The 20,597-nt window shown below is 37.6% G+C and overlaps 1 protein-coding gene across 11 annotated transcripts in view; it reads right to left on the bottom strand.

Annotated features, from left to right (window-relative positions):
* The window catches only part of Klf12 (KLF transcription factor 12), a 663,664-nt gene that overhangs the window by 29,229 nt on the left and 613,838 nt on the right, over positions 1 to 20,597 (bottom strand). For all 11 annotated transcript variants that reach the window (XR_015443733.1, XM_087193027.1, XM_087193026.1 and 8 more), the window contains one exon: positions 1,747 to 1,904. Coding sequence is in view for 10 of the 11 variants with exons in the window: in XM_087193027.1 (XP_087049153.1) it covers positions 1,747 to 1,904 (158 nt within the window). In the remaining variant the exon portion in view is untranslated. The remainder of the gene's footprint in view (positions 1 to 1,746; positions 1,905 to 20,597) is intronic.

Here is a 20,597-nt window from a genome sequence, read left to right on the forward strand (position 1 = left end):
ATGACACCATGGCATTAAATCCCTTAATAGTACCTGATGAAAAATCTGCCTTTGTTTCACTCATCACATGGGTAAGTAAAATAGAGGTGTCTGTGTTAAAATGAGGCTAATATGTATTCCAGAAACCTCAAGAATAGGAATAACACAAAATATGCAACGATTCATTGAAGACAGATCATTTTTCTAAAGAGAAACAATCCCATAAAAAGAGTCAGTAATACGGCCCAATCATAATGCTTGTTCTGATTTGTGTTCACTAAGTCCCAATGGGATGGAGCATGCTTCTTTGATGTTCATGTCTTTACACCCATTCTTTGTCTTAATGATGAAAAAGTTGATTCAAAAATAGTACCTAAGAAACACATGAAAACCTCTCATGGAGAAGCTCGGAATCAGGGAGAAGGAAGAATTTGGATTATATAGAAGGGAAAAGAATTTAGTGCAGAGAGGAAGTGTGGAAAGGGCAACTTAAAAAATGTGTCCAATTAACCACCTTAGAAACATTAGAAGCATAACATGCTAGACGAACAAAAGTAAACTCCAGATTCTGTGATGCTTTCCTGACTTCAGGCAAGTCTCCCATGCCATGACTTCATTGTGAAACAAGGATGCCCAGCCCTGAGGTTCAGAATCCTGGGCCTGTGTTGCAGCTAGACAAATAGCCTGATGTAATCACAAAGATAAGTAAATGGCAAGGAAGGCCGATTTCAATTACTCTGCTACCTGAGCTTGGAAAATGGTTTGCAGCATGTGGTTATTCTGTTTTCCATGGGAATCTTATTTAGATGGCCACGTGGGAATCGTTCCACTTGACGCTTCCAGTTAGAGGCAGATGCTGCAGTCTGATTGCTGTCCAGTGCAGGCACTGGACTAGGCTGCTTGTTGTGTGGCATGTTTTACCAGGAAACTGTGGGAAAGCATTTCCCTCTCCTACACAGTCTGTGAATGGCACCCTCCAGTCTCTGGTCACTTTTCCTAGGAAAGGCAGTGTGATTGTGGGCTCTCTTCCCATCTTCAGTTTTGCCTATGACCCCCACTGTGAGCACACAGGAGCACCCAGAAACCCAGGAGATGCTGGCTCAGGAGCACAAAAGGCAGAGCATGGGTGGGCAAGGGCTGTGACAACTCGTCAGCTCCTTTCCCAGGCAAAGGTATAGATCACAGAGGGTACAGGGGTGGTGGCAAAGGCACTGAATGACCTGTCGTGGCAATGTTTTTCCCTGTATACGGTGAAGACTAAAAAATCCTCTCCCTACACACACCAAAAAACAAAAATAACCCAGTGAGAATAAAATAGAATTATGTGGAGATGTTTATAAAACTTCCCACGAAGCTATATATATGTGAATTTTATTTTTATTTTATTTGCTTAGTATTTAGAGGAAACGGATTGAAAGGAGAACAACGTAAGTGGGGAGGTGGGTAAGATGTAGTTTTAAAAGAAGAGAATAATTCTATTCATCTTTTTGATTACTATGCCATATGGACATTTTCAAATCTGATACACTTCATACTAAGACTTCAATTTTTTTAATGGCAAGAAAGAGGAGAGAGAGAGAGAGACAGAGAGAGAGAGAGAGAGAGAGAGAGAGAGAGAGAGAGAGAGAGAGAGAGAGAGAGAGAGAGAAAATTCATGATACCCAGAAGAAAGGAACTAAATAATTCAGGACAGATGAAAGATAAGATAGGCGAGGGCAGCACATCAAGGGCTTCAGCGCAGAGCTGAGATGCCGTGCGGGCCTGTACCTGTGTGTGTCCTCCGGTGAGCTTTCAGGTGAGAACTTTTTGTGTACACTTTGTTGCATCCCTCGAAGTCACATCTGTGGATCCGCCGTTTCCGGGAGTCTGGGGATTCAGACCGTCTCTGGCGTCTTGTGCTCTCAATACTAAATGGTGAAATTGAACTGGAAAAAGGAAAAATGGAGTTCATGGTGAGAAGCACAGCGCTCTATTCTTGGTCTAGTGGCTATGAGCTTCACAGACCCAAGGTTACCAGGACCACATTTCCTGTCACCACTTTCTTGGACTCATTACTTAATCCCGAAAGTCGGGCAGAATAGCTTATTTCTGACCAAACAGTTCCAGGGAGAGAAAGACATGCTTAAAATGACAACAACAGAGCCAACAACCTAAAACCAAGTGAAAGTAGTGGCAGGCGAGTAAATCCCTCTTTTCAAAAGAGGCCATCTGGTGGTAGTAAATCAACACCTTAATAGTTTTGGACTCTGGAATATCCTTTATAGAGACTACTTTAGGAAGCCCTGCTACAGAGAGATGAAAAGACGATGCATTTAGAAGGTACCAGAAGTGGCTGACTTGCGTGCAACAACACATAAAATCGTGTAAGATCACAACGCAGAACAAGTGAGGTCAGGCTGAGCCGAATGACATCAGTACATCAGTAACAATGACTCACGACAAGCTATTTCAGTGCAGCAAAACACGCCTGACATTTAACTTTTCTCCTTGGTGGTTTCTCATGGTGAGGAATAAAGTACATTGCATTTAAAGATTAGCTGTACTACTATTATGAAAAAAAAGTTTTAGCTATGAAGTTTGGCCCTGACTTGCATGTTGTTTAACCCTAATGCACCAGTAGAAAAACAGGATTAGACTGTAATATTAGGTAATTGATTAACATGCACCCTTTTCAAACCTTAATCTCCTTTGAGACAGAAATAAAGATTATGATTCTCCCTTTTAGTTAGCCATGAAATTCTTTACAATTATAGTGAAATATGATAAAAAGCAATGACCTGTATTTCTATCACAGAAATTCACCACTCTTTATCCTGACAGTTTGTTTTTCCATGTTATGATGCTTTTAAAATTAGTTTTTATTAATGAATCACCTCTTTAATGAACTATATATTTTGGGTAAATATAAATTTCCTACTTGTCACATACAACCCCCCAGATCCTTGCTCTTCTTCTCAGGGAAAAGCTCTACTGTTAATTTTCTTTAGATCTTTCCCATTCTTTTTAGTTATGCTACATATCTGCATTTGTAGAAATTCATAGTATTTTCAACTGAAATCATATAAATAACATCATGTTGTTCATATAATTCTGCAAAGTATTATTGGCCTTTTTTCATTCAACATTAAGCACTTGAAATTTATCCATATTGATAAAATGTGAGTTTATTTGAAGTGCTGTCTACTACAACTCATCAAGATGTATTTTTTTATATTTTGACATTTCTAATACCAAGAAGCTTCTTGCTTGTTATTGTTCAACAGGAATAATTTTTTTATTGGTACATATAGTAATGGTGCATTTAACAATAGATGGCATTTCAACTTAGATCAAAGGCTGGCAAACGTTTTTTCAGTACAGAGAGATAGTAAATACTGTATTTCAACTTTGAGGGCCTTAAGTTCTTATGCTGTAACTAACTGACTCTGAAATTGTATCATGAAAGCGGCTACAGACAATATATAAATGAAGAAGTGTGATTCCAATAAAACTTTATTTACAAAAACAGTGGGCTGAATTTGGTCCATGGCTGACTTTGATGAAGTTAGGAAGTAGAACAATAAATATTCATCCCAGAGCTTTAAAAAAATCCATTTTCTAGGTGACAGACACATACACTATTTCTAATACTGTTCTATCATATTGCTGTGGTAAACTTTCCTAGTATATCTCCTTCTATACATATACCTTTTAAGTTTTCAACATATTTTTCCTTCTACAAATGAGATGAGGCATCCAAGCTTTGTACTAGGTAAGATCAAATATGATGGTCTGTCCACCTGTATCTCAAACTGCATTATGCAAGATCTTTATTAGGGTGAACGAATATGCGCTATGTATGGGTGAGTAAATTTTCTCAGCCTTTGTAGTAGATTTGTGGTTTTCCACATGGCTGTTTCAGGCAAAGAGACAGGAGTTTACTGTGAAGAGACAACTGTGTGCCTGGCTGTCCCATGACAGAGCAGGCTTAGTCACTACTCATACCTATACCGATGCTGGGTGTTAGTCTCAGGAGTAAGAAAGACTGTGTGTGCCACAACATGGCAAGACTACTTCATTTGTTGAATAAGTAGTCATGAAAATAAATAGGAATTTTGCCATCAAGGACCTCAAAAAAGGAAGTAATTTATTGTGTTGTATGATGTTTGACATCTTTTCAAAAATCAAGGAAAATGACAGGTATTTGTTTCCTTCAATGTAAAACTAAAAAATCAGTGGGGTGTCACGGCGCATGCCTGTAATCCTTGCACTTGGGAGGCTGAGGATTCCTGAATTTGAGGCCAGTCTGTGGTACACAGTTAAGTTCAAGGCCAGCCTGAACTACATAGAGAGACCCTGTCTCAAAAAAAAATCTGTAATATTGTTTTGTATATTATTTTTCGATATTAATATGTAGAAGTCTAAATGTAACTCTGCATAAACAAACATAAAGTTTTGCCTACAGCTGATGTCAGCTGTTTATCTTGCTATGGATTCATGTATACCAAGAAAAATGAAAAATAAATTTGAAATTAAAACCAACTAACTACTACACAGACATTAAGGAACCAAGAAGCAAGACTGTGACAAAGTTCATCTGTCATTGACTACACAGCAGGCAAAAAAACAAAAGCAAAGGCCACAGAGTGGCATGAAATTGCTTCAGAAACATTTCTCAAGTTCCACTGGGAGGAGGACAGTTAGATGTCTGGCCTCACCGCTGAGAGACCTCACACCCTGGCTTTCCTCATTTTAAAGTAAAATGTTTTAAGACATCATGAAGAACAGACACCTAAAGGTTTCTGCAATAAAAATAACTTTAAAGACACCTTTTAAAAAGGCATGTGCAATGAGTAGTTGCATTCAATAAAGCTAACTTTGAAATTATATTCAACAGGCAAACTATCTCCCGCATCCCCACATTTAAATGGCACAGAAATCTTTGGGAGATTTCTTTGGAGGAGAGGAAACTTTGTCTAAGCTATACCATTCAGAACTACTTACTTGATCTCTTGTAGAAAAACAGGAAGGTAAGTGTGGACAAGGAAAAAGGGGCTACAAGCTTCAGAAGAGTATAAAAACCCAGGAAGACGAGTGGACAGTCCACTGCCAAGACTGACTGTTGTTGAACCAGACCCACGGCACATTCCACGGTCATCAGGCTGCAAGCCTGGGGGTTTGGCTGAGGTACGTCCATGACCAAGTCCACTACCATGATAGCCAAGGGGCTGGTGCCAAGTAATTTCTTACCTCTAGAGCCTAGGGCAGTGTAGACAGTCAAGAAATGTTGGCTAGATAGAATGAATAAGTGAATTTAGCCAGGCATTCTGAATTTTTAATTTCATATACTTCATAAATATTTAATCAGTTAATGAATCCTTACTATGTTCCTTTGATGGTGAGTCTTCACATAATGGGCACTCAGTTCCTCACCCCTACACCCATTCATTCCCTCAAGGTTCGTATTTTAAATGCTACTAGATAACAGGGCATCTGGGTAACTGTCAAGAAATGTGTATATAGAAGGGTCTCAGTTCTTTCCACTATGTTCAAGAGGAGGACATTCTAAAATATGGGTTATAATTAAAATTCTCAGCGTGAGGCCATTGTGATAGCTATGTAGGATGCTAGTAACTGATGAGACAAAAGTCTTTTAATTCTAACAAGTATCTAGGTAAGCAGGACAACGAAAGGGTGATCCTGACTCCCAGTTATTTCATGCTGTCCCATCTTATTCCAGGGCTACCTGTAAGTATGGGTGTATAGCAACAGAACACGGGACATTACACTTCTGGTTTTCTACTCTTGCCTTCCTGTATTTTCTCAGCAATATGTCCTTTGTTTACAAGGCACTGGCGATGTCTTCAAATGCTTATATACTTCACAAACAGGACTTGTTCTACAGGAATGAAAATGTACAAGAAGCTAGTGCATTACATTAGGCAGCACAGAATTCTCACAATAATCCTTGTTATAATTTTAGCATGAACAAGATGGCCGAGGCAAAGCAGTTGTTACTGTGTTCTCAAATACTGTACTAAATACATCTATTCAGTGCACAAGAGCAATAACTAAGGCCCACTCCCTTCCCCAGGAGGTTGGATCATTTAAAGTGTGAATGCCTGCAGGGCCTCCTGGATACCACGTGGTAATAATTAGATCTAGAGAGAACAAATGAGTGAATCATGACTCCAGCTGTAGAACAGTCCTGCTTGGAATGGCAAGTTAAATCAGAATTACACCTAGAGAGCCTTGAAAAGTCACATCCAGAAAAAGCTCTATTTAAATAGAAGGTACTGCATGGCTGCCATGAAAGAAATTAGGGTTAACTGTAATCAGCAGGTAATAAAAGACCATTTGTCATGGGTGACCTCAGTGTGATGAGATGCCCTTCACTGAAATTGAAGTTCCTATAGGAGTTAATAAAAAAAAGGCTAGGGCAGTTTTTCAAGGCTAGAAGAGGACACATACAGAACATTTAAAAATAAGAGCAGAAAACATGGCCATGGAAGGGGCTTTCACAAATTTCAAGTCACAATCTCAACAGGGCTCCAAGAAGCCTGGCTGAGGATGGTGGTGACAGTGGACGTTTTATGTGCTTTATGCTTCTGAGCCGCCCTCTGAGGGAGATACCATCAGAAGTCGTATCTTACAAAAGAAGAAAATGAGGTACAGAAAAAGGCAAATTCAAGACAAAGATGGTGGCTATTACAGGATTTGGACTCAAGTGGGCAATTCCAGATCTGAATCTCAGCTATTTCATATACTGATTCAGACAAAGAGGTAAGCATTACAAACCACCATATGTTAATATATGAAAAACAACAAACTTATTGGTATCACTTAAAATTTCCCTCTAATCCAGTTATATGAAACAACTGCATGTTAAATGTAGCTAGCTGTCTATAAGACATTTTTAAATTGATAATTTTAAGGTAAGCTGAGAGGCACGTAGTATATTTACTATTTTCCTCCTTCAGAAAATTCTTTCTTAAAGTTACAAACTATGTATTTCTTCCCAGTGTTTATTTTTTTTAATTTATTTGGTTTTTGGTACTGAGGATGGAACCTAAGATCTTTTGTCACAAGTACTTTATCACCAAACCACTCCCCTTGTGAAGGAGGGTCCTCTTTAAGTTCTCCAAGCTGGCCTTAATTGTCAATCTTCCCATCTCAGCCTTCCAAGAAGGTGGAATTACAAGCCTGGGCCACCACTCCTGGTAGGGAAATGGTTTTCTTTTTAAAACCTACAGCTGGCAGTAGTATGTGACAGGGACCATCAATGCCACAGAATTTGCTTTCTCCTGGCCATCTTATCTCATTTACAATTGTACTAAAAGAATTCTGAGTTGGCTACACAACAGAGTTACCTTATAGAAAATGAGGGCACTGCTTTGAAAAGTATATTTCTTACTGCTTTCAAGGTTTATTTTTAAATTATTCTGATAAAGACATTTAAGCATCACCTACAGGAATTCCTAATTAGCTTCTGCCATGTAAGTAGAACAACTTCCTTGTTAGTAATCAAACACCACCTTGGGAATGAATTGCCAAGGCCAGAGCTAAAGGAGAGTGGAGAAGTCGTGGACTTACACAAATCCCAGGAAGAGATTCCGTACACAGACGTACCAAGCACCTGCTACTCAGTAGGCTTTCTCTCAGCCAGCAGATGGCTCTCAGAAGCATCTTCCATGCTACAACACACCTTCCTCCCATCAAACCACATCCCCTTTTTCTTTTTTTGGTGATATTAACTAGGGGAACAGTGCCATTTAGATACTCCCAAATCCCCAAGAGTACACCCCAAAGCAGGATGATTCACCAGTGTAAGATTCTCCTTCATCTCTGTCTATAGTTTCCTGAGTAAGACTGGTATTGAACAGACTGAAATTCTAAGATTAGTAGGTGTCACTCTTTCCAGAAGCTATGACTAAAACATTATAGCACTTCACATTTGAATCTGGATTCAATAAAAATGTTTTCACAAAATGTATAAATCAAGAGCAATGGATTTGCTACAATGTGTCAAAAGCTCAATCAGCATATTCTCAAATTAGTTTGACACTTTTTTCATATGAACAGAATACACCTGAGATACATTTTTAATTATAGTTTTATTTTAGTAAATAAAGTCTCCTGCCAATTTGATTGAAAGAAAATGGGTTTATAAGCCTTTTGGATGTGAGGGTTTAGGAAGAATTCACAGTATATCATGATTTTACTCAAATGTAACAGCTGTCACTAGGTGTTTTTCCTCATCATTTTCTAGACCACTAAAAAAATAAAAAATCTTACAGGTTTATCTTCTTGCTCTTTTTTTTTTTTTTTTTGATGATCACATCTTAGAAAGTAAGATCATCAGCTCTATTAGGGAAAGTTATTAAAAATAATCAAAACAGAAAAATCATGAATGGCAGTAGCCATTCATAGTTTTATTATTATTGTTGTTTTTATTATCAAACTTTTATGATTAAATTAGACCATCAGTTGTGAAAAAGGACTGTTTGTAAATAAAAAATAGATCTATTTCAGATGTACAGTATGTATTCAAAGTGGTTACTTTGGGGGCGGGGGATTTAGCTCAGTAGTTCCTGCGCCTGCCTCATAAACACAAGGTCCCGAGTTCGATCCCAGTACAAAAAAAAATGTAGTTACTTTGGGAAAAACACTATGAATTGCAAATATTTTACCCCCAAAATGAATTTATAATGCAAGGTGAAATAAAGGCTCCAAAACAAAAGCTTGTGAACATGCCTATATTCCCAGCATTCAGGAGGGTGGGACAGGAGGATCTCAGTGAGTTTGAGGCCAGCCTGGGCTACATAGTGAGTTCAAGGTCAGCCTGAACTGCACAGTGAGACCCTGTCTCAAAAACAAATATGCAAACATCAAAAAAAAAAAAACCTGTTTAGATATTTAGAGGAACTTCCATGTAATTTCTTCAGAAAATATTGGTTTGAATTATGTTTTAAATTTTGTTTATGCCAAGAGTCATAGCATGGTAATTTCAAAAAGCTTTCTAGGTCAAAATTGGATTACAGATGATTATTTTAATCTGAATGCCTTTAGACAAGCCCACCCCCCTTGCTGTGGCATGGTCCTTGCGTCATCCCTATTGTTTTATAAGACCACCACTTTTGTAACAGCCTATCCTTGTGGCTCTTGCACACACCTGATTTTGAGATACTCTATAATCATGATTATTTAGAAATATAAATTTTCTTTATTTAGCTAAAGATACACTTTAGCTATTGCAGAGTGAAGACATGGTCTTATACAGTACATGCTTCTGTATTATCAGTAGATGTTTGAAAGGAAAGGAAAAGAAGGGAAGAAGGAAATTAGGGAGCCTTTTCTACCTCTGAAGAATTTTTCACACACATCCACTAAAGTCTCAATGTAACCCTGTTCAAGGGCAGCACTATATGGTAAGGGGTTCATTTCTTCCGTACCAGAAGATCTTACAAAGTAGATTCACTAGTAAGGTAGTCCTAAGGACCTTCTCCAGGCAAAGACAGTACATAATGAATACAATGAGACTCTGTGTTTTAAATATTATAACATGTAAGATGTTTCAAATATATAGTTCCAACAAAATATGGTAAAGTAACCATAAAATAAACTTTTGACATGACTATCAAAACAAGTTTTCATCCATTTTATGGTGATCATTAACTAGATCTATGTTACACTAGAGATTTGTTTTATTAAAGAGCACTGAAATTATAACAGCTAACTGTCTGGTACTTAAGCTTACATAAATTATCGAAAGTTTTTATTGCACACATGGGGATATATAAACAACCAGACCAAACAGGACTCACTGCTAGTGCTCCACCTGAGTATCTTGTGGTGATAATGACTATCTGGTACCACAAATACCCACTTCTCTCACTATAAAATGGGCATGTATTTGAATCTGGGAACATCTAAAAATCTTGCCATTTGAAGGAGGAAAGAATATTCCATCTGTTTTTTATTCCCCTTCCTGAAAACCTCCCTGAAAACGTCAAATACTCTACCGAGTTAGTTTTGGACTAGCAAGGTGATACACTAATGGCCCAATTTAATATTTGGAACACATTTGGAAGAAACTGAGGCTCAGGAAGATTAGAAGAATTACTGTCCCAAGGTCACAAAGCTCAACAGTGGCAGATATAGAGTCAGACATCATTAGGCTTCCTGAACCTTCAAACTAAGATTGTCACTTTTCCAGTCAGGTTTTAGAAAGATGTACGTGATAATTCTTACTAGCACGAAGGAACTCTTGCTTGGCAATACTAACACTGTTCTCTGTCTTCATCAGACAGAATGACAAACCCCACTTTATTTACTTTTTTTGCTTTGTTTGCTAGGAAATGGAGACACAATGAGTTCTGATGTGTTTATTTCCTGCTCTGTAAGATGGGAAGCACAAAACTATGACTTTAATTTTATAAGGTGATTTTTCAAATACGTGTGTCATGATACTCTTCCTGAACTAGGTTTGTTCATGATAAACATGGAAATAAAAACAAAAAAAGAACATGCTATTCTCTAAAATGGAGAAAAAACATGGCTAAGGGTGAAACTCAGTGGTAGAGTGCTTCTGCAAGGCCTAGGTTCAATCTCTAGCACTATTAAATACATATACAATACATAAACACACTTTTAAAATAAAAAAGAATTAAGTTTAATTTACAGACTTTTTAAACTTTTGCAACTAATGAGCTCATATTATCACTGAGAAAAAAGATGAAAATCCTGATTTTTATAGAAGAAAAATACAAAGGACTCATAGTCTGAAGATATGCATATGAGTATAGCTTATTATAAAATACTATCTATGTGTCTCAGAATTTAATCTGATTTTGATACCCATATTTCAGATGTGTATTTCATAGTGACTACTGAATGCAATTTTCATGAAATGTAGCTAAGAGTAATATCCAGTATATCCCCTATACCTCTTAACATTGTACTTCTTTTTCCCGTTTTAATAACTTTATTAAGATATAATTCACCTGCCATAAAAATCACCCTTATAAATTGTACAGTTGAGTAGCACTCAACAATTCACATTTTTTGTGCAACCATTAACTTCCTCTAGTTCTGAAATGTTTTCATCACCTCCAAGGAAAATCTACTACTCATTACCAGACATTCTGCCTTCCTTCTAGTTCTTGGCAACTCATAATCTACTTTCTGTCTCTATAGATTTGTCTATTCTGGACATTCAATAGAAAGAGAATAATACAATACATGGTTTTTATGTCTGCTTTTTTTTTTTTAACCTTAACATAAAGTGTTCAAACTTCATCTTCTGGCATGTGTCAACAGAATATGGACTATCATCAAATATTAGTGAATTGTATGTATATACTGTATTTTATTTATCTACTTCTCAGTCGATGGACATTTGAGTTGATTTCACTTTTTAGCTACTGTGAATGATGTTGCTATGAATATTGTGTAGAAGTTTTTATATGGACATGTATTTTAAAATCTCTTGATTACATACCTAGAAGTAGATTACTAGGTCATAGAGTAACACTATTAATATTCTGAAGAATTGCCAAACTGCTTTTCAAAGTCATAAACATTTTATAATCTTTCTAGCACTGTGAGAAAATCTAGTTTCTCCACATCCTCCAACATCTCATGTCTGTCTTTTTAATTTTAGCCATCTTTAAAGGGTATAAAGTTGTATGACTGTGGATTTGATTAGCACTTCCCTATTGACTAATGATGCTGACAATCTTTTCAAGTACTCATAGGCCCATCTGTATATCTTCTTTGTAGAAATGCCTATTCAAATATTTTCCCCCTTTTTAAACTGCCCTGTCTCTTTATTGTTGAGAGTGTAAGACTTCTTTATACATTCTGAATATAAATCTCTTATCAGGAGATTTATAAGTATTTTCTATAGGCTATTTTTTCACTTTATGTTCTTAAAGCACAAGTGTTTTAAATTTTGATTAAGTCTAATTTATCTTTTGTAGTATATATATTTGATGCTGTATCTAAAATAGTTTTGACTAACTTAAAGTCTCAAAAGATTTACTACTGTTTTAAGAGTTTTGTATATGTAGGTCTTTGATTTAGATCTATGTCCCATTTTTAGTTAATGTTTAGTTAATGTTTGGAAATGGTGTAAGAAAGGAAGAAGGGCCGGGGATTTAGCTCAGTGGCACTGCGCCCGCCTTGTAAGCACAAGGTCCTGAGTTCGATCCCCGGTACCAAAAAAAAAAAAAAAAAAAGAGTCCTTTTATTTTATTCTTTTGCATGGGGAGATCTATTTATCCTAGCACTTTACTTATTCGTTCTTCATTGAATTGTCTTGGAGCCCTTGTCAAAAGTCAACTGATCATAAATATAAGGATTTATTTCTTGGATCCTTTCTTTTATTCTACTGACATATATAAAATATAAAATGTATAATTATCTGAGTGTGAATCTATCTTGATTTCACTGCCCTGAGATAAACTGTAAAACAGGAAAGTATTAGTTTTCAAATTTGTTCCTTTCTTCCCCAAGATTGTTTCCATATGAAGCTTAAAATCGTCTTCTCAATTTCTGTAAAAGAATATGCAGCTGGATTTTGGATAAGGCTTTCACTGACTCTGTAGACCAATTCTTAGAACATTGTCATTTTACAACATTGAGTCTTTTAGGTCATGAGGTCTTTCCATCTAAGTACACAAACACCTTTCTAACAGAGTTTTGTGGTTTTCAGTGCTTAAGTCTTGTATTTCTTTTGTGAAGTTACTCCTAGGTATTTTCTTCTTTTTCGTGTTATTATAAGTGACAGTACTTCCTTAATTTCACTCATTTTCAGATTGTCCATTATTAGTGAATAGATACACAACTCATTTTTGTATACTGATCTTGTGTTTTGCTTTGTTGAACTTGTTTATTAGTTGATAGTTTTTTGAAGAACTCTTAGAAGCCTTTTCCAGATATAAGATCATGTCAATTGTCAATAAAGATAGTTTTACTTCTTTTATTCCAATTCAGAATTATTTTTCTCAATTGCCGTGGCTAGAATGTTGAAAGTTGTCAATCTGAACATCCTTGTTTTGTTCCTCATCTAAAGAGAACAAAAGACTAAAGGGATTCAGTCTTTCACAGTGTATTTTAGGCGTGAGTCTTTCATATATGCTGAGGATAGTCCCTTTTGTTCCTAGTGTGACGAATGCTTTCTCCGTGAAAGGATGTTAGATATTTGTCAAGTGCCTTTTCTCCATCTATTGAGATAACTGTGTGCTTTTGTTGTTCATTCTATTAGTGTGGTGCACTGTGCTTATTTTCATATTAAACCAGCCTCATTCCCAGGTTAAGTGCCACTTGTAGTGACATACAATCCTTTACATGTCACTGGGTTCAGTCCTTGCTTATACTTTGTGTATATTCATAAGGGATACTGATGTGTATCTTTCTTGTGAAGTATTTGTCTGCTTTCGGTATCAAGTTAATGTTGGCTTCTTGGAATAAGCTGGGAAGTGTTCTGATCTCCTCTCTGACCTTCAGATCTGTGGTACTATGTTTACACTAACAACTGTCTGTTGGGGCACATCTGCTATTTGCCCTTCTTTTCAACCTAATTTTTGCTCTCAGTCTGCTTCCACAGAGTTGTACTTTCTGACATTTCTATGTTATTGGCCTTAATCTCACCAAAATGTCTCATTTTACTTCAAGTCTCTGGGCTGTGATGCCCACCAAATGCACAGATCTGGTCTGTGGTCTGTCCACCTAAGAAGGGTTACAGAAGTACTCTGTAAGTTCTGAAGTACAGTGTCCATATTATTTACTTTCCAGATTTCTCTCTTCTCTATCACTGGAAGAAACTGCCCACAGTGTTCATGATTAAGAGTATTGCTAGACAGTGTTCAATCTTCAATGTGTACTGGACTATTTACTGTACACTTAGTGTATACTGGTGCAGGTGGCATAATAATGGATGTTTTACACATAAACTTGGAAGATTATCACAAAAACTGTATAAAGATAGGCAGAGTAAATCAAATTACTACTACTGGCAGTCTTATAGCCCGAAACAGAGGCGAGAAGTAAGTAGCTTGGAATGGGTAAGTGCCTGAGAAATGATAGTTTTAATACCTCTAGTCTATACCTCCCTCCCTACATCACATTCCATAGAAAAGATGAAAAGTCTTTCATATATCAAGGTGACAACAATAAATCTCCCGCTCCATATTTACTGATGATTAAAGGTTATATGCCCCGTTGATTTTTTTGTCTCTTTCTTGCTAAGAGAATCAGTAAGATAAAAGTAAATCAGTAGTCATTCACACAGGTATTTTTCATCTTAATACTACTGACTCAATTAAGCAAAGCAAATATTTCCTGTGAATTCACCATAGGAAAGCAAGTGGCCATGCCAAGGCATTCTCAGGGAGTTTATATTCCAGCCCAGTATAAGGTTTGGATATTTACCTCAAATATGCGAAAAATGACTCAAATATTTGGCAATTGAATGACATACAGAAATCACAGTATGTATAAATTTCTGGTAAATTTGTTTTCAGGGCTACCTTGGTCACTATCATTAATTTTGATGCTAGAACCATCATTTTCTTCAACTTGCACATCAAGAAAAACCATACAACCCCATTTCAGTGTTTAGCGGCCCTTTTTATGAGAGGCAATGGGACTCCTAGAGCTTTGGCTATCTCTAATGTTCCTTCTATTTGTAAAATGGTTTTGGCTACCTCTGCCGTTCACTGGTCCTACCTAGCCACCTCTCTTCATCCTGATATTCACATTCCTTCATTCTTTCATTCTCTCTCTCGCATCTCTCATCTCTTCTCTGGTTTCTTCCCTGTGCCCATGCCAACTTCATGCAAGAGGAAAACAACAGACTGCTTTTGACACGGGCAACTTTCCCCCACCCAGAGCCTTGAGGGTCGGATCCAAAGAGTAGGTGGGTTCAGTTCAGTCTCCTTTTGAGCTTTCTAAAGGCACATTTTACACATCAAGAGTTTTGTTCTGGAGGAATTTGGTGCCAGCTGTTAAGATAATAAAAATTTCTCTAATTTATTATGTATGCAAATCATAATTACCTAAGCCATAAAAGTGATATGTGATAAAGAGAGGCATAGTAAAATGCTATGGGAGCCAGGGGAGAGAGCATCTAATTCTACAAGGGAAAATCAGGGCAAACTTAATGGAGGACAACAACTAGTGAGTCTTAAAGAATATTGGTAAGTATAGCTGCTGGTGGTAAAGAGAAAGAAGAAAGAGCTGCTGATTGTGGAGACTTAAAAAACTCACACAAATCATCTTCTTGTTATTAATTTGTCCAGTAGGTAGCTGAGTAGGAAAGGACACAGACAGACAAAATGACCAGGGCCAAATGGTATGGCTTTAGGATGTCTCCTCCAAGAACCATTTGTTTTGTAGGGCCTGGAACTATCATGTTTTTAGTAGTTTTTCTCTTCCTCTTCCTTCTCCTTTTCCTCCTTCTTTTCTTCTAAGAGGAAAATTCTGGCTTATGAAAGGATTCATAGAAGGAAGTGATTAAAGTCAAGGCCTTTACCAATTACAGAGCTATTTATTGCCATCACTGAAGTAAGTAGTTCCTATCTGAAACAAAGTCGGGTCTTTAAATCTGAATCAGAGGGGACCAATTCGTCGGCATTTCATAAGTAGAACTGTCAGTTCTTGGTGACTGACTGGATAATGGGGGAAAAGGGAGACAGGAATGAAAGGTGACCCCTGCAAACTAGCCTGGGCAACCAGGAGAATAGTGATGTATTAATCAGCCTGGAGTCAGAGGAAAAATGGCAAGACACGAGATGTTAATGACTGAAATTAATCTCCATGTAAACAAGAGATTTATATTTAAAAGACAACAGGGTGGCATTTTCATCTTCTAGACAAGAAATAATGTAAAAGGGTAGTAGTAACTAGCTAATAAAGAAGTATTTTCAGGGATAGCTTGAATGGATTTTATAAAAGAAAGGTCTTGAAATAAATTTAATAGTAATGGAATTTCATTAAATGCTGTCCAGTATGTAGTTCTAAAGGCCAGGTACTTTGTAAAAAAAAAATTAGACTAAAAATGCACAGCTTTTGTTTATTCAGTCAATTAACACTCATTAAATTCTTTTAGGGATATTATCAAGTTTATAGTTGGCAGTTTACATACTTGATGACCTAGGTGATTGTTTTTCTGATTGTTTTTAATTATAGGAGTTTGTTTTTCAGGACCTCAAAGGGATACACTTAAGTAGAGGGAAGGACAAGGGATCAAAGAAATGAGCTCTGACTCACTTACGATGCATGACCTTAGGCAGCTTGCTGAATACACATTAGAGCAGCTTTAAGTGTGGATCCAGGTCTCAAAGATGAGAGCTCAGAACTACCGGAGCAAGAATCCTGCCTATGAAGTTTCAGCTGTGCTTCAGAAAAATCCACCAGCTTTCCCATGCTTCGGTTTAACTACCCTTTGCAGGGTCATAAAAAGGATTAGGGCCTTCGAAAAGAAAACAGCTTGTCTGAATAGGTGGATATTTGGGAGATGGCTGAAGCTCCTGTTGTTTCATCTGTGCTGACCTTAATTATTAGGCCTACTTTACTCGATGAGAAATCAGGGGTCAGTTGGGCTAAGGAACTCTCCCAAGGACACAGATCCTAAGAGGTGGGAACAAAGGCTGGTAGGGGGCCTGCCCACAGAAGTGAGCAGCATTTGAAGGAAAAGCACCTCGCATCTGTGTGTCTCTTCCTGTCCAGAGCTCCCTGTGCAGGAGGGTCCCTGAGCTAGTCCTTGGGCCGCCTCTCTGGGGTTCAATCCTCCCCTGTGACCTCACTCACACTCGTGTTTTGTATGGTGTGCTTCCTATACTATCTTTTCGTAGGCTATGTGATTCTATTTCAAGCTCCCTCTCTCCTGAACTCCAGGCTCATAGATCTTTCTTACCCTCCACTTGTGTGTTAAACACACAGTTCTAACTGAAACTATCCAAAGTTGAACTCGTGACATTCTCCCCCAACCTACTCCTTCCTACTCTTCCCAATCTCAAGAAATGATGAGGGAGAAGGGGGAGGGAAGGGGAAGGGGATAAAAAAACCGTAATAGCTACATGTAACCGCTCCCCAACATGACTGTGAACTGCACTAATTCCAAACATGCACTAATAAAAAAATAACTAGAAAAAAAGAAATGATCACATTTCTAGCAGTTCAGAATAAAAATGGAATTCCTTTGTAATTACTGCTCTCTTCTACTACTAACAGTCTGTCATCAGTTTCTATTTGTTTGATTTTCAAAATGATTTGTTCTATTTCCAAAATGCACCCCTCATCTGAGTACTTCCCACTGTCTTCACAACCATAATCTCTCTTCTGGCTTCAGGCCATGGCAACTGGGACTCCTCCTTTTCAACCTTCCCATAGATCCTTCTGGTGTGTGATAAAAATGCACACAGGATGATATTGACCCCTTAGCCATTAGTAAGTGTACAATTCAGTGGGACTAAATATACAGAAATTATTGTGCAATTATCACCAATATTTTTATCTAACAAATTTCCATTATCCCCAATAGATGCCCTGGTTCCCTGTCCTCACTGTACTGTAACTACCTGTCCCTTCCCTTTCCCTCAAGCTCTGGGAACCACTACTGTACTTTTTGACTCTAAGAATTTGCCTACTCCTGGTTCCTCATATAAGTAGAATCACACAATATTTGTCATTTTATTTGTTTTATTCCACTTAGTACGATGTATTCAAAGTTTATCCTTATTGTAGTATGTATCAGGATTTCATTTCTTTTTAAGGCCAAATAATACTCCATTGAGTGTGTGTATTCTGCTTGTACTCCGTATTTTATTATCCATTTACCCACTGACAGGCAATTGGATTGTTTCCACTTTTCAGCTACTGTGAATAATGCTGCCTATGACTAGTACCTGAGTCCCTGATTCCAATTCTTTGGGGTACATATCCACAAGTGAAACCTCTGTATCATGTGAAAAAAGTTATGTTTAACTTTTTGAAGAATTGCTGAACTTTTACATAGCAACTGCATCATTTTACAATTCTGCAAGCAAAGCACAGGGTTCCAATATTTTAATAGCCCCCTCAAATACTTACACTTGTTGTTATTCTAAGAAATCAAAGGCCCCCTAACAGATGTGAGGCAGCCTTCCAGGGTCTTTACAATACAACTGCGTCCTGTTAAGACACCAGTGGTTTTCCATTTTGTTTAGAACAAAGCCCAAGGTCTTAGTATCACCAACAGGTTCTAAAGGAACCCTGAGAATCCTTTGGCTTCCTTTGCTCCAGCCACAGCGGCCTTCCAACTGCTCCTGGATAGTGGTCAATCCAAGTCAACTCAGAGCCTTCATTCTTGCTATTCTATTACCACGTCACTTCAAGCCTTTCTTAATTTATAACTCTTACCAAGGAGGACATCCCCAGCATCTGATCTAAACAGACTCAACTGACATCCTCTCACTGTCTACTGCTTTCCTTTCCTTCATATCCACTATCACTCCTAACACAATACGGTGTACTTGTCTCTTCATCACCCATCTTTCTAGATAGTATGCAAGTTCCACACTGTGAGGGGACTATTGCTTACTCAGTTTTACATCAAACTGTGGTTGGTAATTATTAAAAGATGAATCCTTGACAGTTTGGGATTTTTGAGGTAAAGCATTTTACTATACTTATTTTTCATCATTTTTCATGTGAGATGTTCAAAGATTTTTTTGATGCTTCACAAATACAAATACACACACACACACACACACACACACAGAGATCCCTTTTCCTTTTGGAGAAGACAGATTTTGCCTCTACCTATTGATCAGTTAAGAAAATATTAGTAATCTTTTGACTAATGTACAGTAACTTCATAAAACCTTTACTTGTACCCAGGACTGTGCTAGGAGCTTAATATACACCATGTCTAATTTTCATGAAATTCTGCAGAATATTTACACTTTGTGGGTGGAAAATTAAGATCACACAGCAAGCAAGTGAAATGCTGGGAGCTCCAACCTGGAAATGTCTGATCCAAAGCTCACTGCTTATCCCTGCCCAAGCCATTTGGCAAAGAAATAACACTCATCCATCTGAAGGCCATGGGCAATTATACCCCATAATCTCTGCCTTGAGATGTTTCATTTATAGTAGGCCAAGGCACATATCCATACACACAATTTAAAAGACATTAGTCAGTAAAAGGTGAAGAATTGGTGCTCCCGTGATTGTTCGAGATCACTGGAGAAATGCAGAGGACAGAGCCACACTGGGGCTTGAAGGTCTGAAGAAATGGGACTTGAGTGGGTCCTGACTGTTGAGTGAGAATGAGATAAGGGAGGCTAGGGGGAAGGTGATGATGTCACTCCAGACTGGACGAACCACCTGAGTGGCCCAGGAAAAAAAAGGTCAAAAAGGTTTGTCTGCTTGAAATTCAGTTTACCTTTGGAGGAAGAGCAGAGGAGACAGAATATTGGCTGGTGTTTACTGAGCACTTGATAAATGATGCCAAGAATTGTGCTATGTGCGTTATAAGGACTACCTATTTAATTTTCAGAACAACTCTATGAGATTGATTCTGCTGACCTCCATTTAACAGGAAAACTCAAACTAAGGGAGTGAGAAGGATGCATAGTGTGATAAGGATACAAAGGCACATTCGGGAAAGATTTTGAACACTGTGACAAAGTATTTATCTTTGTCCTCTATGCACTGATTTATTTATTCTTTTATTTTTTAACCTGACTTGAAGTTTAACTAGTGGTGCCACCTAGGTGTGGCCTTAAGACTTTCAGCTTCCTTCTCACCAAAGCTGTCTTGAATATCACACTGAGTGCACATGTGTCAAGGTAAGTCTGGTGGCCTCTTGCATTATATCAGCCCCTACCCTTCAGTCACTGCCCAGCTGACTGAAATCCCTTACCTGCATATACTACAGCTCCTTGTGCTTCCATTCAAGGATCCATTTACCAGGCACCAAAGACACATAATGTAACTCACTCATTGCTACAGAAAATGGCTGGAGAGTTTGAGAACGACTTCATAGACTTAGTGACATCAATTAAGAATATTATCTCCAGAAAGCCTGGAGTTTCTATAAATTATGATCCATTCCTCCTAACTCAGAGGGATAATTATCAACATAATAAATATTTGATTCTTCCAGCTGCCAACATAAACTACAGTACTTTAAGACTATCTGTCTGACTCCAAGGAATCAGTGAAATGATTCATATCCTAAGATTCATACACCATTTTATAAATCCACCCATCATCTCTCATAATTTCAGTATCAGGTGATGTAAATGTCTGTATGTTAAGGATCCTATTATTAAGCAGGAATTTTATATATTTCCAAGCATTTACTGTGTTTATATAATAGGTAATGTGTAAATCTTTCCATAATGTTTATTATGGCGCCCAAATACTGGCACAGGTGTTGGTTGTCAGATGGGTTGCTGTCAGGAAGGATTAATGGGGTATGCTGTGGTCAAGTGTTCAACCACATTTAACATCATTAGTGCAAGGTCAGGTTCATTCAAAGAGCAAGAAGGCAGAAAAATAAAGTACTAATGCTTATTATGAAACAGAATGACCAAAACAAAAGGGCTTTCCAGTAGAAAGTTACATACTAATAAATACATTCTAATCCT

Source organism: Heterocephalus glaber, unplaced genomic scaffold (genome assembly GCF_053883595.1).
Source record: "Heterocephalus glaber isolate CG9 unplaced genomic scaffold, H.glaber_assembly_v1.0 deba00001577, whole genome shotgun sequence".
Taxonomy (NCBI): Eukaryota; Metazoa; Chordata; class Mammalia; order Rodentia; family Bathyergidae; genus Heterocephalus; species Heterocephalus glaber.